Raw genomic sequence first — 19,043 nt, 5'->3', positions numbered from 1 at the left:
AAAAGCGTGCTTTTTAGTAAAGGACGTGCCACGTCATTTGGTGATTACTTGCAGAAACGTTGCCTAGAGAAACAAACTGAACTGCAGTCAGGAGCTGCCTCATAGCAAGCAAGTGACCTGAAAAACAAAGTCACTGTCAAAACATCGACAAACTGGGACAAAAAATGGACAAACTGGGAAAGGTAACTTTTAACTTTTGTAGAATAGGAAGTAATTTCAAGATTAGGTGTGATAACCAAAGCGGCTTTAAAAAAGCAACACCGGCATTCATATTTGAATGCTTTAAGCTGCGTAACATGAAAACGTCAAGAGACGATGCAGGATGGAAGCAAGTAATGTTAGTATTTCATCTGCAAACTAGATGAGAATACAGATGTTAACAGATTGTGGGGGAGAGTTCAGATTTAGAAACTAAAAAGAAAAAAAAGTCCTACTAAATGTGAAAGGCAAATGTGGGAGTAAAGAATTACAGCATACAATCTTGTCATTCTATGTGATGGCAAGATTAAATTGTCTGAAATGTGACTAAAATTGAAGCAAGATCTAGAACAAAACATTATTAGAGAAAATCAATGGAATTGATTTTGGAAAGGCAATAAACACAGTCAATGGAAGCACATTAATTAACGTACCAGAAATTTGGGCTATTTAAGACTACCAGTCTAGACATAACATTGTGTTTTTATAAAGTCCTCTGTGAATTAAAGTGTTTGATCTTCTACTCCCATCCACTTCTCTCCTGCCCCCAAGAGTCCAGTCAGAAATTCACTGCTAAATTCTCCACAATGTGAGCTGAACAACACAAAATGCTCCCGAAACTCACTGGTCAAACCTCGCTGCTCGAGTAGAACGTGTAGTATCCTCTACTGCCAGAGCAAGGACTTTGTGAACATATATGTCTAAATAAATACCTTTTCATATGCTCTTTCCAAATTCAGCAGCTGTATTGCCAGCACCATACTGAGACAAGCTAATTTTAGTGTTTTTCCTGTGCACTTAGTTTGCCTGTGCTGTGGTGAGAGAAAAGGTTATTTGTGACAGTTTAACACATAATAATCACCCTGGAAGCTATCTACAGAATCAGCGCAAGCTTTAAGAAATGAACCATATTCACATATGAAAGGTAAGCTTAATTAGCCCGCTTCACAAAAATACAATATTTGAGTATTAGAACCTGATGTGCTCAAGAAAGTATGTAAGCTTTTATACTTGCTAGAGCAATTCTGTATTTAATTAGGCCTCATTAGTAATCACCATAATTTATTTGCACAAATACAGGACACCATGCTCCATCAGCAGGTGATGTTCTTCATTAAAAGGAGTAAGAACTTTGTGCGCCAGGGCACAAAGATGTGGTCTACTAAGCCAAAGAAATCATAACTATGAAGTACAGCGCAAAACACTTTGCTAAATAAAATCAACACACCACTTTTATTTAGGGTTTGTAACAACATATCAAAGTAGAAAATTATCTGGGCTCTTGAATTCGCTTCTGGAAGGAAACTGAAGTTTTTTATGTGCGTGTGTGTTTTAAAATTCATTGTAACAGCCAGTTACAGTACATAACACGAGTCAGAATGGTTTTGTGCATCAGCGTTCGGTTCTTAAAGGCTTTACACTCGTACGACACTCCCACAGCTCCCAGTGACACAAGCAAAAGCTGGCTCTGGCCAACAAAGGAGGACCTTGTCAGTAACTTCCAGTGGCACTAGGAAGATATTTCTAGGAGAACGTGCAGAACTAAGGGAAGAGTGAACAAAAATGTGTGCTGAGCCTTTGAAATTGTTGATTCATGTATCAGAAAGATGAAAGCTTCCCTTTGAAGATGCATTCGCACATTGGCTCTTACCAGGTGTTAAGGTAACACGTCTGACCAGTGATTCAACTCCCGAAGTCTATGGATAGGTCACTCCATGGACACGACAGATGACCATCAGACTAACACCTGTGGTGAATTCAACGAAATGAAATCCCTTGGATTAAACTGCTGAAGAGACGGTAAGTATAAACTAGCACTTTGCTAGAGCTTTTTCATGTCCAAGGCGGGGGTGGGGAATTACTATCTACTTAAGTAACCTCCCGTCCCCGGTATGAGTTAAAATATGTCTGTATCCTTTTCTTGCTTATTTTAAGAATTAGCAAGTGCTTATGTGAAGAACAAGCATTTTTGGTTTCCCACTTCTTATGCTTGCAAGACTTCTTGTAAGTGACTAACATCACAAACTAGATTATACTTCTCATGTAAGATTAATTATTTGTGACCGAAGCAAGTATCAAATCCACTAACTGAATACAGTTTTAAATATGATTTTGCTTTAATATTGAAGTTTGTTTTAGTAACTGAACTCCATTAAAAAAGAAAGATTAGAAAAATCAAACACCTTTTTCAAAATTTAAGGAAAATTTAATCAATATGCCTTAAATTATTTTACAGTAACTACAATACTGACAAGCATAACATTTTCAAAATGGTGTTTTTCTTGGAAGTACTGCAAAAGAGATTACTCTTCATCTACTAGTATGTGCACCATTAGGAAAAGAAACTCTAGTCGAAGTCATCTTCAGAAATCCAAGTTAACATATAGCTACTTAGACATCCAAATGTATTCATATTTCAAGTGTGACAGTGACAGATCCCTTTAACTTTTAAGCATCTGTTTTCTAATTCATAATTTAAGTATCTTAAATCCTGAAATACTATGACATCAAATGAACAAATAAATCAGACCAAAGAACTCAAGAGTATACTTGTTAAAATATAGAAAATACTCTAATTGCTTGTGTTCATTTGTGTATTTTGCTTTTGGTAAGAGGGGAGAGGAAATAGGTTCCTTATTACTGCAGATTTATTCAAAGACTACCCCAAACCTATGGCATCTGCAGTTCTGTTAACTTTTGCTGATAAAAATCTATCAATTTATAACTGCAACCCTTCTCCCTCCCTCACTTCCCTAACAAAAAAAAAAAAAACCAAACAAAAAAAACAACAAAACCAAAACAAACCAACAAAACCACAAACAAAAAACACAACCCTGAAATAAACAACCAAAAGTTACTTTTCTAAAGATATAGGAATGGGAAAGAAATTACATTAACTTGATAAGCATGAACACTTATTAAAGCTATAGACACCTCAGGTCAATTGAAAACAGTATTCAAAGTCCTAAAAAAGTGAACACGAGACATTTGTTTTCATTGTTCCAGATGATTCAAAACAGGGCTAAGTTTTGGGATAGCAACACTATACAGTTGTTTGCAGCTGCTTCTGGTCCAACTGAATGTTCCAAGTCGATGTTTTCATTTTGGCCCACTGGAGTCCAACAGTTTGGACAGTCTATTCAAAACACAGAAATGAGAGCAAAGACTCCATACAATAAAGCACAGGGGTATGCTACTAGAAGTTGTTGTCCTTCCATTGCTAAGGCAGAAATAAAGATTTTGGAAGCAGAAAAACTGCACCAGCCAATGACTCCAGCCGTGAGAATAATCCCCATCATTCCCCTGTAAAGACAGACATAAAAAGAGAACTCATGTAAGACTTGTGCAACTATGCTTATAGGAGTCGTAACTGGACTCCTTCAAACACCTTTTACAGATTCTAAGATGAATTTTAGCTTTTATCTTTGACTTTTTAAATGAAATGGTTCCAGTAAAGACTTCAGAACGATATTATTCAATTATGACAGCATAAAAAAGCCCCCAAATTAACTTTCTGCATATGAAACATAAAAGCGGTAAAGTAACTGTAGCAAGTTCTTTCTTTTCAGTCCCTAATTTCATATAACTATGAGTAATCACACTGATTTTCTTCTGCCAAATTCAAATTTGCATCTTAAAATATAATTACTTTTAGGCTTTACAAGTACCGAGATTTGTCAGATTCAAAGCTGACTGAAAACAAACTCGATATTCTTATTTAAGTCTATGTATTTAAAAGCTGTTAATTGACTTACAGATAAAACCAGTATTCACCTATCTTTCATCCAGTAAATACCTGAAGACTGTTGATATTTATGTTTTTACACTTACTACAAATTCCCGTCATATTCAAATTATATGCAGCTTCATCACTGAATATGAAAATTCCTTGTAATAACTTCCTTCGCCATCTCATGGGAGAGGAATCTAGTACTATAAAGTTTATGTACTTACTGCAACGAAAATACAATTGCAAAAGTGGAAAGTAGGATCATAGGAAGCAGACAGTATCCAAGGACGCTGGCAACGCAGCCAAACGAGACACCCGTCATGCTCATTAAGTTCAGGAGACAAAACATCCCTAAACATCCGATTGCACTTATTCCATACACGTAACCAAACTGAATTTTACCAGCCTGGAAGTCAAGCAGAGTAATGCACGTTAGTTACCAGAACAAGTAATGCCTCCCACAAAGGGAAAAGGAAAGAATGTTCACAGAGTATCTTCATTTTCCCCCTTGCCCCCAGCCCCAGTTCCCATATACAAATTCAACAGGCAGTATTTTCCCACAACCTGAATTCCAGGACACCTGTATATTCTACACCCCCGAGAGGCACATTTATCCTAACTTTACCTATCTTGATGAACAGATTTTGATCGAATTGTTCTTCTTTGATCTGGGCTGCAAAAGCATATTAATTCTTTAGGGTTTAATCAACTAACTTCTCATGCCGAATGATTACTTGCAATAACAGTCTTTACAGAACTAGTGCATAAAGAGCAAAAAATTGTAATTCAGGAACTTCTTGACAAATCCAGAGCTAAAGTCCTTTAATCTGTGAGAGACTCCACAAAGTTATAGCACAGCGTAAATGATTACAAATTCCCAGAAACAGTTGAAGCTGAGCTGTAAAGCACTGTATATGAATGGCAGAATTAACTCATGTAGATTTAAAAAAGTCAAAATCAGAACTTTGCTTACTAACAAGTATGCAGAAAGCATACACACATTATTTCAAAACATACGTATCTTATGTCATCATCTGTTTTTCCAATTATGAGATCGATGCTTCCCTTATAACATCTGTCAAAACGCGCACAATGCACGGTGTCCACCCCGCAGGAACACAGCACCACGAAGTTACCGAAGCTACGATAGTGTGTAGCTTCGAGGTCTGTCTCCCACTACTAACTTCCAAACTAAGTTTACCTATAACCCAGCTCTCTTCCTCCTCAAGCGCTATAGAAAACAATCACATCTGCTGTAATCTTCTTGCTAGGCTAAGCTTGTTTTCTTTCACTACACTCAATGTATTTTAAAAAAAAAAAGCACACAGGAGAAAGTAATACTTCTTAGGAAAAGAACATTCAAATGTACCTATTACAAACATGTTCATTAATTCTACTGGCCTAGTTTCCATAAATAAAGGTTACTTATAAAAGTAGGCTTAAAGTCCCCTTGGTACCAAAACACTGTGTTCTAAGTGTCACAGCAATGTGAAATTTCAGGCAAAAATTAAATGCAGTGCCTGAAGACATTTAAAGGAAAAAAAACAATTAAAAATATTGAAGCTTTCAATGACAAGGAAGACTGTTTGCTGCTACTCTGTCATTTCATAATTGACGCTTTTGAGTCATTGAAGCACAATCTTATTTCAATTAAGCTCAACTAAAAACCACCAGGCTTCAACAGCTGCCGACCTATTAAGAAGTATAAACAATCTGAAAGCAGGTTTACTTTAGGAGCATTTTACCAGGCTGAGTCTTGATACTGAAAGTCATGTCTCGCGTATCAGTACTTATGAAATCACTTTTTACACATGAATTTTGAGTTTCCTTGCCTCTTGAACATCAGTAAAGAACAATGAATAAATGAGTATGGAGCAAAGAAATACAGTGAAAAACAGACTCAAATATTAAACACAATAAGAGTTAAAAAATAAAAGAAACTCCTAAATGATGAAATAAATATTCAAATATTTAATGTGTCCATTGTTCTGATTCCTGATAAGACAGAAGATAAGAGAGATGCTGCAAAAAGACAAGGTATGATTCTGAAAGTAAAACATCTCCATCTATAAAAAAAATCCCAAACAGGTAAAAATCTGAGAACATGGGTCACACCCATTCCTGTGACAAAAGGGAGCCATATTCCTCAAAAGCAAAGTGTGAAAAGAAATATGAATTACACTGAAATAATTGCCATGCAAAAACCAAGCACAAAGACCAGGGTTCAAGCTCCACTGAAGTAAAGTGATAGTGAACTCATGAATTTCCAGCAGCCGTGTGTGAAGGCCCAGCTCCTCCTTCCACATAGCTACAAATTCTTGATCAGGAAGTGCCTTTTTGGCCTGCACGCCAAGAAATTACTTCCAATAAACTTACAGGTAACTTGGCTTTTTTCCCCAGTGTTTCCAAGAATACTAAGGCACAAACAGTAATATTTTGCAATCAATATCTTACCAGTAATAATGTGGCTCCAAAAGCTAGACAGAAGACCATTGGTCCAGCCAAATCAGTCTCATTCATGATGCTGCCATCTGCTACTTTTAATGGGTGTAGCACTGTTAGTGTCTTCTGCCAGATGTGGTCAAAATTGATCCCCAATTCTACAAATTATATGAAAAAAATTATGCATATTTATTTCATTTTTTCCCCTTCCTGTCACCCCCATTTACTTCACTCTTAGTTTTCCCTGCCTCTCCACTTTTAAATCTCCTCCAGATACCACCCTACGGGGACCAGAGAATTGAGTCATTCCATCTTTCCTCAAGCTACTGAGCGTGCTGCCTCCACAGATTCCCGGTCTCAAATGCTTGGAAGCGACAAGCTGGTTTCTAAAGGCCCAGGTAAGAGCATAAGCGCAGTGTTCTGGGTCAGCCCAAAAGTTCATTTAACCCAGTACCCTGTCCCTGTAAGTGGCCAAAAGCAGGTATGTACGAAAGAGTACAAGCACAGAACATGCAGATTCCCCAAGTCTCCAGTGACTGGTGGCTCAAGGATTTCTAATTCAAAGTAGTCTCTCTGTACTTGATCACCCTCAGTGGATTTCTCTTTCATAAACCAGCCATTGAGCCCACTAAAAAAACCACCCACCCCTTTTAACACTCAGTGTCTCATGACAAGGAGTTTCACAGCTCCCTCCAGCTAGATATGATTTCAAGTCTCCATCCATACAGTTTGACCACAGTTGTGCGTCAAAACCTAGTTACGAATGCAGTTACCATTCACCCACCTCAGGCTCTGGAAAGCATCTATGTAAACAAAGTAATTTTTTGAAGAATACAAAAAAAGCACAGCAGGGTGGAAGGTATCATGAATAGGTACAGGTGATAGGTATCAGGAATACTGATCTCTCTAACCAGTAACAGTAAGGGTTTCTTCAGCTGTTTGTGGCACTGAACAATGATGGATATAAGCTGGAAACCAAAACCATTAATCCAGACACTAACCACATATCTGTTCTGGCACTCTGCACAGGCTGTATCTTACACAGGAATTTCTGCAGTGTTCAGCATTCCTTCTTAGGAATGAAAGATTTCAGTTCTAACCAAAGAATCAACTGAAACTAACTGCATTGATTTATTTTACAAAAAGTGGGCAATTATAAGCATTATTTGCAACAACAGAAACAGTGTTTTGTCATAAGAGCTGAATGAAGTCAGGTTATGCATTTAATTGTGTCTTCCACAGAGCAGCTGGTACGAAGTAATAAAGCACAATTCTAAAACTGCAGAAGTTCACACAAGAACATGTTTTTCATATACCAAAATACAGTTAAATGAAAAAAAAAAATTAATGAGAATTTCAAATCGACTGTGCACTTTCAGAAGTAGGGAATACACACCCTGCTACTCAACTTATCCCCAAACTGGGAAGAGTTTTGGATTTTGGCCATAAAGCGTAAGTTATACCTTCTAATAGAGGAGGCTCGTCCTCAAAATTACTTCCATAAAAAGACTGTGCTGAAGTCGGAGTGTACGTCTGTGTTGGCTGGTAAATCTGCCCTGTGTAAGGCTGCTGCTGCTGCATCATGTCTGGAGGGACAAATCCACTTTGTTGAGAGTAATCATAGCCTCCATACTGCCTACAAAGAATGAGATTGCATTATGGACAGACACAGACTTTTATTTCAAACACGTCCTGGCAAAAGCAAAGCTTATTTTCAGGAAATAAGTTGCAGCAAACAATCCTTCCTTCTTTTTTAAAAAGTCACATTAGATGATCTCCTACTCAGATCCAGGCCTTTTAGGCATATAGCCACGTCCATCAATTCGAACCCTTATAAACAATACTGTGAAGCTAAGCAAGGTAATTCTCGCTATATATGCTAGCATTCCTTTTTGGTTTTAAGTCAGGGGCCTGGGGAAATGAGCATCATCCATTGACTGAATTACTACTGCAGGCTGTAGACCTGTAAGAGAGTAGGAAAACTTTACATCTCGAACTTATTCAAATATTGTCCATTAATTACTACTGACATATCACTTGATGCCAGCATGAATTTGCTGTGTAGAATGTTTATTTGCAAACACGCTATTAGAGAACAAAGTTGCTCATACTATCAGTTTTGTTACCCTCTATATTTAAAAAATGAGCTTAGTTAACAAAAAAAAAAAATGTTTTCCCCTTCACTTTGGCACCATGCGTATCAAGTAGCACTACGACATATAAGGAGGAATTACGATACGGACACTAAACACATTACGACACCCACCTACAGGACATGACGCAGGGGAAAAAAAAAGGGCAATTTTTCAGTTTCTATTATTCAGTCTCAATTATTTACTAACAAATCAATTTATACTGTCTTTGGAATACTTTCCATTACAGGATTTGTATGTATAAAAATATACGTTACTACCTTCAAAAAAGAGCCTAATCAAAGCTATCTTCTGTTCCTAAACAAAGTCTTAAGTTGTTCTTGCCACTAACCATTTCCAAGTCCGACTACAGAGATTGCAGTAAATGCATCCAAAATATTTAACTATGGAAATATGAACATAAAAAAGGAAAACCCAGAACTCCTTCTCCTTTCTTTCCTTGTGTTAGTAGAGTTCACCCTCATCACGGCACTGTAATCCTTTCCAGGACGCAAACAGGCATCGACCTGCTCCATCTACCGCAGGGATCACGCAGGTCACATAACCGACCAAAACCCTGCGACTGGATATTCGCAGAGGGCTCCCAGGAGCTCCCTGACCTAGAGACACCCGCCATGCCTCCCTGCTCAAGCCCAGAATCACCACTGGCATTGCAGGCTCATTTCTGTGACACTGTAACTAACTGTTACTCCCCGAGCGACTGGAGATGGCCTTGCAGAACAGCGGTGTTTCTCTTCCCAAAGATGGGAAGATCATCCATATAATTAAGATTACTCATTCAACCTTTCTTTCAATTTTCTAATCTTTGCTTTAAAATGTAGAAGGCAGGGTACTCAAACAACTGCTTTGTATCTCCATTTCCAGAACGTAAGTTATGCTCCTCATAAAAGAGAGCGACAGGAATTCAATTACAGGCAACGGCAGTTGGCTGAAACGCCAGTCCTGTTCCGAATAAAGACTGGCCCAGAAGGGCCCGAACGCCGGCTGGGGGGCTGAGGAGCCGTGACGGAGCGGCTGCGACAAGACACACGTTACACGAGTTCAAAAGGCATGCGCAAGTTACTTGCTGTACGGTCTTCCACTGTAATCATAGGGCTGCGCCTGGTCATCAATACTGTAACTCGTCTGGAAGAAGTCTGTGTTGAAGCCGTCAAACCCAGACATGGCAAGTTATCTGAAAGAGAACAGCGGGGTTCGCTCGGGTCTCCAAGCCCCCCCGGAAGGGAGCGCTTCAGAGAGACCGAGCGGAGAGGCTCTGCCCGCTCGCTTCCGCGCAGGACCTGGCCGGGGAACCCCGCCTCGGAGCCGCCCGGAGCTCCCGAAAGCACAGAGGCGGTTTACGGGAGAACCCCTCCCCGCCGCTCGGCCCCACGCCGGCCCCCGCCGCCCTCACTCGGGCCGACCGCAGCCGCGCCGTGCGCCGCCCCAGCGCCTCGGCTGCCGCTCCAGCCCCCGGGGCCCGCAGCCCCTCTTCTCCCCGCAGGGAAGCCGCCGGAGCGCGGGCCCGGAGAGGCGGCGTCGGCAGCAGCGGCCCCGCGGCTCGGACCCACCTGCCGCCCCTCCGGGCCCGGCCCCGCACCCGCCGCCGCGGCCCCTGCGACGTGTCACCCAGCGGCCCGAGCACTTCCGGGGCCAGCGGGGCCGCGCGTGCGCACGGCGCGCTCGGCGGACCGCCTCCACCGGGCATGCGCCGCCCCCAGCACCGCCCTTCGCCCCGCCCCCCGCCTGCGTGGCGCCGCCGCGCCTGCCGCGCACGCGCGCCGCCGCGTTGCCAAGGGGGCGGGGCGCGAGGCGGAGGCAAGATGGCGGCGGAGCGCGGGATGGCGGCGGAGCGTGGGATGGCGGCGGTGGCGGGGGGTGGCTGCCCGCACCGCTCTGCTGCCTATACCGCCCATGCCGCCCTGCCGCCTATACCGCCCATACCGCCCTGCCGCCACCGTCGGGGTGTGGAGGCTCCGGGCTCGTCCTGCAGGAAGGCGCGGTCACCCCCCTCAGGGCGGCGGGGGCCTGGCGGTCGCGCAGCCCCCGCGATGGCGGAGCTGGCGTTTTTCCCTGCGTTGTTAGGCATCCCAGTTAGAACTGAGACTTCGAAGGTTCATGGCTTCTGTCTCCCATTGTTTTGCCTAAAAGCTGAAGAAAAGCAAAACACTGGCTTTTAAATACATGCGAAGAATAAAGTTCTGTCCGTATTTCACTCGGCATTAAAGCATTAGTAGTACCTCCTTTTACTGCTTTGCCTCATCTTAGGTGCTGAGGGTCAGATACCCCAGCTGTGAAACAGGAAGAGCGATACCGATTTATTGTGAGGTGAAGCTGTAATGCACTGTGTAACCGCTAATTGTTATTTATTTTTACTGTTCTCTCCTGGTGCAGCCACCAGTGACATGTAAAAAAATTTAATTATGGTTGTAAATCCTTCCATCAATATCACCCTGTCTGAAAAGTCTGCAGAAACCCAGTTGGCAAATCTTGCTGTGGTCACGCGGCGCAGATGCGACGGTGTGAAAAACGTTACGGAAAAGCTGACCTTTTCTTCAGGAGGCACCGAAACGGACCAAGACAGGGCTCCGGGGATGGCGGTAACGGTCGCGTGTTCCTCCCGTCTCTGTCCCTGCTGCGTTCGCAATTAGTCCTTAATCAGTCTGGGGGAGCGCGGAGAGAGGCTGCGGGGCCTCAGCTGAACGGGTACGAGTAGAGCAGGAAGCAGAAGCGATGCCCGCTCCGGCGGCGGGGCAGCGACTGGGGCCCGCGCGGTGGCCTCGTGCCCGGGCTCGTGTCTCAGCCTGGCTCAGCCCCGTGCCTCCCTCCCACGCCGCCGCGTCTTCCTAGGACCCGGTTGCTGCATCCCCAGCGAGCGGTACGCGCGCTTTCCATGTAAGTTCCTGAAGTAAAGCACAAAGGCTGTCAGGCTTCTGGCCTCTGCCAGGTTCACGGGGTCCGTTTATGCCCAGCAGTGGCATCTGCTTTCAGCTGGGTGCGAAATTCTGGTTTCACTCCAGTTTACGTACACAGGTAACGTCAGAGGGTTTTCAGTAAGAGTTTAGTACTAATGTATTTGAGGTCACAGAGGAATTTAGTGCTAAGCGACTTTTGAATTGTCAAAAATCTCTTTCTTTCCAGGATTTTTTTCCTATTATTCATGAAAAAAAAAGATACTGTGAATCCTTGTATAAACATGGAGCAGAGTAGGGATAAAATGCCGTTTGCGTGATTCAGACAGAATTCTTGTTGACATCAGTGAAAGTAAGAGAGTAGACTTTGGCCCTGGAGGTATTATTTTGCATAATGTTCATTTAAGGTGGGTTTTTGTTTGTTTTTTTTTTTCCTCAAGGCCACAGCTTAGTTACATGAGGTGGTTTTGCCTGCAAGTTTAGCACCTTGCCCCCTGATCTGTCTAGATCTAAAGGGAACAGGGTGTGCTCTGTTCACTGCATGGATGGGAGAGTTTATGTGAAACTGCAGGTACTGAAGGGAATGGAGTAGGTGATGGGGCTGCTGAGAGAAAAGTAAATAATTGCTGTCATTTGATATTAGACCTTCCTACCCTTTCACATGTCCGCATTAAGTAAAACTAATATTTTCCTGAGGCCAGACAAAAAGTTTGCTAGAGCCATGAATCTTCTTGTCTTTAATAAAGACCAGCTGTTAGCCTGTCCCTCACAAATAAGCTGCAGGAGCTGGGAATAGTGTGGAATTGAGAAAAACTGTGAATACACTCATGTGAGGAAGCTCCTTTCTTTCACAGCCCTTTGTCACTCGCTCTGTGTATTGCTCGAGTTTCATCATTTTGCTCCCTTTTTTCATGTAGGGCCAGGGGAAACGGCTGTACTCGGACTGTTAATTAGAATTTGTTTTTATTAACTACCGAAGGTCCTGGTGCTGAGCGCAGGAAGAAGCGAGCGTGCATTGCTGACTCAGGTGGACTTTGTTGTGGACAGTCAGGGAAAACCCCAGCTGGGGTAATTTAGCTGAAACTTCAGAATGAAATTAATTGTGATTGCCACTTTATTGTTGTTGCTGAATAGGTGCATGGTAATGAGGTTTAGAAATGTGTTAGCTGCGCACACATAAACAGTCGCAATCCCATGCTTGATGTAGCCTAACTTCTTACCCGCGTGCTGGAACCGAACGCTTGCCACTTGGGCACACATCCTTCTGCAAGTGTGAGTCCCTGTTTTGAAGTACGTGTACATTTTAATTCATTTTGGCTCAGGACACCATTACAGTTATTTTGTTACAAACTATCATGCATGTAATCTTCTTCTAGTGAGATTACTGTATTTAAATTATGGTCCTGTTACAAGTCTCTCCTGCAAAACGTATCTTGTGGTGAAGTGTACATGGTATCTCCTGAGAACAGCCTCCCAGAAAATATGCATGGTTGTAGAACTGAGTGAAATGATGGTGGAGGAATTATAGCCACAGATAATACAGAGATCAGTTACTGTGGTATAAGCTGCTTCTTGCAAATTTATACTCTAGGTAAATTAGTGTTTGGAGGCTGAGAAGATCCCAGCTTTCATGGAAGACCTGTAGAGTGCGCAGGCTGCATCTGATGTTGATGACTTAGTGCCACTTTGCTGAACTGTGTGACTTTGTGGCAGTTCACTAGACGGTAAAATGAGACCCAAATCCCAGGCAGTGGGCTGTGTAATTGTGATCTGCTGGTGAAATGCTCTTTGGCTAGAAATCCATTTGGATTTGCTCAGATTATTAGAATTTACTCACAGCTTAGGGTGAGCTTTCATTAATGAGTTCTCCCTGCACTAGCCATCTCAACATTGCTTTAGGGTATCGATTGTTTCAGCTTTGCAGGACAAGTTCACACTCGTCTGTAGCAGTGTGTAGTCCGATACAGGCCTGTGGGTTCAAGGGAAAGCAAGACATTGCAGCTACGCAACTGCTTCCTTCCTGCGTGACTTGGAGAGGGCAGTGTATGAACAGCCTGTCTCACCACGCCTCGAGGCACAGCCTGGTAAGGCACAAGCAGCCCCTGGCAAAGACCGTCCCGTTCTGGAGGGACCAGCTCCAGCTGCCCCTGTGGTTAGCTGGACAGGGGCTCTGGCTTTGCAAGAGGCCTTGAAATGGCTCCGAGATGGGACGAGTAAAGATGCTCATAAAATTAGTACATGGGTTACATAGTGCTGATATCGCAATAATGCTGCCCAGTGAGGACCGAACATTGCTTTAGCTGTAACGTTAAAAACCACACTGTAATTACACCAGTGTTAATAATGGGATGATTTGAACCAGCCTGAGAATAAAAATATTATTCAAACAACTTTGGAAATGTTGGAGGAAGGGAAAAAGGAGGGGAGGAAGAAGTCTGCTGAAGTAGGCTTTGGTATGGCAGAACTTGTAAGAGAGAAAGGAAGTCCCGTAGAGAAGGGTGACTGAAAACAACAATTTTTATTTGAGTGTAACCCTCGGACGCTGATGCGAGTGCACATGAGGTCTCTGTCCGCCTGTACATGCCGGGTCTGTTGAAGTGTGAAGAGACCCCTGGGATTGTTTGTATAGCGGATTGCTTTGTTGAACAGTGTCCATGAAATTCTAAAGGATTTGTCAGCATTGGATATGTCAATTCTTGGTCAAAATGTTATCTGATGTACAACGATTGTTACCTAAGTCAGTGCAACAGGATTCCCCCTTACTGTCAGTTTTTGAAAACCTAGAACCTTGTGCAATGAATTTGCTTTGGATTTGGTGTTTGACAGAAGGAGCATACAGTGTGATTTACAGAAGCTGTGCCCACACTCGGTATGTTACATGATGGCAAGAAAATGTCGCGTCTTCTATTTGAATTGTCTGCCTTGCACCATGCCCGTGCTCACGTGCTGAGCAGCTGTGAAAGATGTTCTTCCCCTTTGCCTTTTTTTGATGAAAATACATTATGCACTTGAGTTATGAATAAAAGATCAAGGGCAAATCTGTATAATGCTTTACTATGTACTTGTTAATAAACCCTACTTCACGGCACTCATGCTCTTTTGCTAGCAGATCCTTTTCTTAGGGAGATTCTGCTATTTAGTGTTTCTTTATGCTTTTTCTTCAAAGTGAAAGATTTGTTAGGGCTTCTTATTCACACATACTGCTGGATTTCAGCAGAAGAGATTTTCACTGTATGTAATTCACACTGCTGGATCAGTGGGTAACGTGTTATTTTAGCTCAGTATCATACTTTTTCTTGCCTGGCTCACTTCTTGGGAACTCAGTTTCTAGAGCTACCTGAGCGATGTGAAGACCACTCCGCTCTAGGAATGAGGTACCCCTTTAGAAAAGTGTCTGGGTTAAAGGTCTGTAACTCTGCAAGAGCCTGGAATTTATTCCTGCCAGGGCTCGGTTACCGTTCCTTGCTATGGGTTGAGACTGGATTGGAAGTCTTGTCTGGAAGCGCTAGCATCTGCCTACGGGACATGGTGTCTGGTCCTCACCGAAACCACTGTCCCTTTACATTGCTCCGACAATAAGCCAGAATTGGGCCCTACGCATCTGCTGGGGCCAGACATTTCTTTTTCTCTTTGCCATGCCACCCTTCTCAGAAACTGCACTCTTCTCTCTGGCTTGATGGAGCTTTGCCCTGGCGAAACGCTGCATCGCCTCGGTATTTAGGTATGAGACTGCTGAGGAGCACTGAATGTTACAGGATATGTGGCTGAAGGATCCTTAGGTGGCACCTTGAAGGCACTTCTGAGTCAAAGCGTAAGCCTAGAACTGCAAGTACCGTTTTTCTTTCTTCCTTTTTTTGTTTTCACTATTGTGTGTAAAAATCACCCAGAGTGATGAAAGTTCTCATGTGGCTTTTTAGCTGAAATCTTCTGTCCAAAATCCAACTTAGATATTTTTTTTTTCTTCCCAGAATTACTCCTTCAATTTCTGCTGGAAATTATTGCTACTTCTCTGAGTGCCTTGAAGTTCTGCACGGTGTTGCTAAATGCTGATAAACAGCTTCGACATTTCTCATTATGCGTGGGCGACTTGATTTGTATTTATAGCTTGTGTATTCACACTGCAAGATGCAAGGTGATATGTATACATACCATTGCTACTACAGACCTAGCTGAATACTACCCTTTCTTTCTAACATTCATTGCTGCTTCTTTTAAGACACCTAGCTTTTTTTAGCACCCACAGAATTTGATGAAGTCAGTTCTCCCATGATTTCCTGAAAGCCTGAATGCTAATTTAGCACTTTGTCATAAAGAATGACCTCAAACCTGTGAATGATGTCACATCATTAGTATATCGGGCTTAAGCATAGCTCTGCTGTGACTTTTGGAACATACACTTAAAGCTCGGGCTAAATTTTCCCCTAGCTGCGTTGAAGGTTATGTAGGCATCTGTTAAAAGTGGAACACGCTTCATCCTCCTCCGTTTGATAGATGCTGCTTTTCTTGTCCGCCAGAGAACTGGCGCTGCTCTTCAAATGAGCTGCCTTGGTCCTGCAGCTGAAGAGGTAAGAACCTTAGCGTGGTCCTGACACATATTTTACATTTAGGTCACCAGTGTATTTGGCCCAGATTTTCAAGTTTCTCTCTTCTCAGGCTGCGTTTTGATGGATTTGGCCAATGGCTTGTATTTAGCAGGGAAGCATTATGTGATGCTTTTACCACTGAAGTCATTTCATCAAAGGAAATTATATTATGTTACAGTAAAATGATTGGAACATCCTGCGTAAAGGAACAGAAGCAGGAGTTGAATGTCTTTCATTTATTATTTGAAAAGTGCAGATGCATTTCTAAGGCTGTTGTGATTAAAATTCACAACAGTTTTTGTTCTTTTCAAAGGGCAATTCTGATTATAATTTTTCGAAAAGACTTAGAGCTTAAATATCTCTGTGTTCGCTAATCACATGGTATCCATGTCAGAATGCTTCACGGAAGCTTGTCAGGAATCACAATTGTTTATTAGACTCTCTTATCACCACGCCATTCCCTAAGCGCCTGCACATCAGACTTGCTGTGTTGTCTCTGCTCAGCCCCCAAAACTTCTCCCAGGTGATCTTTATCCCCCTGCCTTGGTGGTTTGGATCTTAATCATACTGTGTGATCACAACTGGCTTCGGTGCTTATTTGAACCACATCAATTTTTACTGGGCAGAGTGAATTGATTCTTCAAGCCCTGCCAATATGACAGCACTGGCTTTATGAAAATTGATTTAAATATTATTACAGCGTATTAACTAACATTAATAACAAAAGTATTTGAAAAAGCTGATGCAATACTCCTTGCTTGGAACAGGGGCAGCACTAATGAGCTTAAATCCCGAAGGAAGCTATCATTTCATCCGACTGCTCACGTAGATGCTAAAGCCCGTACGCATTGACTGTACCAGACTCTTAAAAAAGTGATGAAGACATCTAAGGTAACACCTTCTCACATCGCACCTTTACATCCTCCTTGTAAGGGCTATGGAGCACTTGACGGGTACTTCTTCAGCTGGTCTACCGGAACTGCAAGTGCAAGTGCACAAGACTTTGTCTCTCCCCTTTCTGAGGCACAGCCTCTGCCGTAGGACCCAGATTCTGCTGGTGTGAAAGTTAGAAATCAGACCCAGAAGTCAGAGACAGAAACCTGGCTCAGGAGCCCAGCAGTTCCTTCAGAATTAATGAGTTGATTAAGCTAAAAATCGAGGGTTTGATTAACTGTTCAACTCCCAGGTCTGAGTTTGAAAAATCTGCAAGTATGCAAATTAATGATTTTCTGCCTTAGCCTTGAAAATTGTACTTTTGACGTCAGCATGTTACCTTAACTATTTTTTTTTCAGTTATGGCCACGTTTTCAGAAGAATCACGATGAAGTATCTGCAACTTAAGTGCAGTCAGCAAAAAACCCGTGCACATGGTTGTGCACATGGTGCACAAGTTGCACCCGTGCAACTTCCTCACACAAAGATTTCACTCGCAAGCTTCCCCTCCAGGTTTTGGTTAAGGTTTGAGGAGAGGGCTTTATTTCATCACACGTTTAGCGTGCCGAGTAACCTGATTTTGCCCAGAACTGATGCGTGCTAGGCGCAAAGCCGGACTGTCCCGTTACCCTTGCACGACCAGCTGCGGGATCGCGGGGGGGTGCGTGCCCTGGTCGCGACTCGGTGAGCTCTTTCAGCGGCTTCCCCTCAGCGGACGCGTGGTGCGGGGCTTTGTAACCGGAGGCAGCTGCTCCGCGTCCCGCCGAGCGGGCCGGGCCGTCCGCCCGAGCCGCCCGGAGCCCCGGCCAGCAGCGGCAGCGGGCTGCGCCGCAGGTGCCCCGTTCCCGCCGCCGGCCGGCTCTCCTTTTCCCGCCGCGCTCGACCCGCGGGCAGCGGCGGGGCCCGTCCTGCGCCGTCGCCGCCCGGACGCGAGGTGGCGGTGCCGGCGCGCCCACGGCGGCGGGCAGCGCGGGGCGGGCGCGGAGCCGCGGCCGCGGCTCCCCGCTTCCCCCCCCCCCCCCCGTTAGCAGCCCGGCACATAAAGTAGGTGCGGGGCCGCTCCTGCCGCGCCGAGCCTCCGCCGGGGTCCCCCCTCCTCCCTCCCGCGCCCGCGGTGGTGGCGGATCACCTCGCTGCCGGCTCCCGCCCTTTCTGGGTCGCTGCCGGGGAGATGAGGAGTGCGAGCAGCCTGATCGACCCACGGTCCTGCCTGAAAGCCACGGGCGTGCGTGCCGGGAGCCCCCACCCGCCGGGCGCTCCCGCCCTGCCCGCCTGCGTCGCCGGCTGAAACCAGCGCCGTGGCCGCGCGGAGCCGGGAAAGGCACGTTTCGGCGGCGGGCGGGCAGGGGACGGGCGCTGCCGGCTGGAGGGGGACGGAGAGGAACGGAGCGGGGAGGAACTTTCCCCGAACTCGAGCGGAGCGGGCTGCAGCGCTCCCGCCCCCCGGCAGCGGCCCCGGCGCGGGGGCGCCCGGCGCTGTCCCCGGTGCCGGCGCTGTCCCCGGTGCTGCGCTGGCCGCGGTGCTGCGCTGGCCGCGGTGCTGCCCTGGCCGCGGTGCTGCCGCTGGCCCGGTCCCGGCCCGGTGCCGGTGCCGGCCCGGGGCGCGGGCGCCCATCCCGGCCCGACTCCTTTAAGATGATGCAATCGGCATCGCCCTCCGCGCTCCCGTCCCCGCGCCGCTGAGCAGAGCCGCGCAGCGCGGCGCAGGGGCGCGGGAGCGGCCCCAGGGCCCGGCCCGGCGGGGCGGAGCGGAGCGGAACGGGGCGGCCCCGCAGCGGCCCGGCCCCGGCGGCGGCCCCGGAGGGGACATGGGCGCGCCGCCGGCCGCGCTGCCCGGGTGGCTGCCGCCGCGGGAGCCGCCGGAGCCCGGCAGCCCTTAGCGCGGGCTGCGGGGTTTCTGCAAGTCATCTGAGCCAGCCGAAAGGCGCACCCCGCGCTGCCCCTGCCCCGCTCTCACGGAGCCCGGTCGGATTTATCGGGGTTTTTTGTTGTGGGGTTTTCCTCTTCTCCCCCATCGTGCTGTATGTATCGGTCTCTCTCGTCACCTGCCACGGTTAACTTTCCTGTGACTCGGTTTAACTCTTGAGATCTACGTGGATGTTGCTAAGAGCAC

General features: G+C 45.3%; 1 protein-coding gene across 2 annotated transcripts; it reads right to left on the bottom strand.

The window, feature by feature from the left end:
* Positions 1-1,521: 1,521 nt before the first annotated feature.
* Positions 1,522-10,219, bottom strand: YIPF5 (Yip1 domain family member 5). Of its 2 annotated transcripts, XM_075509861.1 has the most exons (6): positions 10,074-10,219; positions 9,587-9,697; positions 7,834-8,006; positions 6,383-6,528; positions 4,153-4,334; positions 1,522-3,501 (listed from the first exon to the last, which is right to left on the bottom strand). In XM_075509861.1, the coding sequence occupies exons 2-6, from the start codon at positions 9,685-9,687 to the stop codon at positions 3,339-3,341; spliced, it is 765 nt and encodes a 254-aa protein (XP_075365976.1). In that variant the 5' UTR covers positions 9,688-9,697; positions 10,074-10,219; the 3' UTR covers positions 1,522-3,338. The 2 variants fall into 2 exon arrangements, with proteins under 2 accessions (XP_075365976.1, XP_075365977.1); XM_075509862.1 differs by lacking the exon at positions 10,074-10,219 and having other exon boundaries at positions 7,834-8,002.
* Positions 10,220-19,043: the final 8,824 nt, after the last annotated feature.

This window comes from Mycteria americana, chromosome 8 (genome assembly GCF_035582795.1).
Source record: "Mycteria americana isolate JAX WOST 10 ecotype Jacksonville Zoo and Gardens chromosome 8, USCA_MyAme_1.0, whole genome shotgun sequence".
NCBI lineage: Eukaryota > Metazoa > Chordata > Aves > Ciconiiformes > Ciconiidae > Mycteria > Mycteria americana.
Note: the sequence above shows the minus strand (reverse complement) of the source record. Positions and strands in the feature narration are given on the sequence as shown.

Bases quoted from the DNA above. Each gene is read 5' to 3' on its own strand.
- YIPF5 (XM_075509861.1), bottom strand. From the start codon at position 9,687: ATGTCTGGGTTTGACGGCTTCAACACAGACTTCTTCCAGACGAGTTAC. The intron at 6,529-7,833 runs GTATAACTTACG...TATAATTTGTAG, and splicing joins CGAGCCTCCTCTATTAGAAG to AATTGGGGATCAATTTTGAC. The intron at 3,502-4,152 runs GTAAGTACATAA...CTGTCTTTACAG, and splicing joins GCAATTGTATTTTCGTTGCA to GGGAATGATGGGGATTATTC.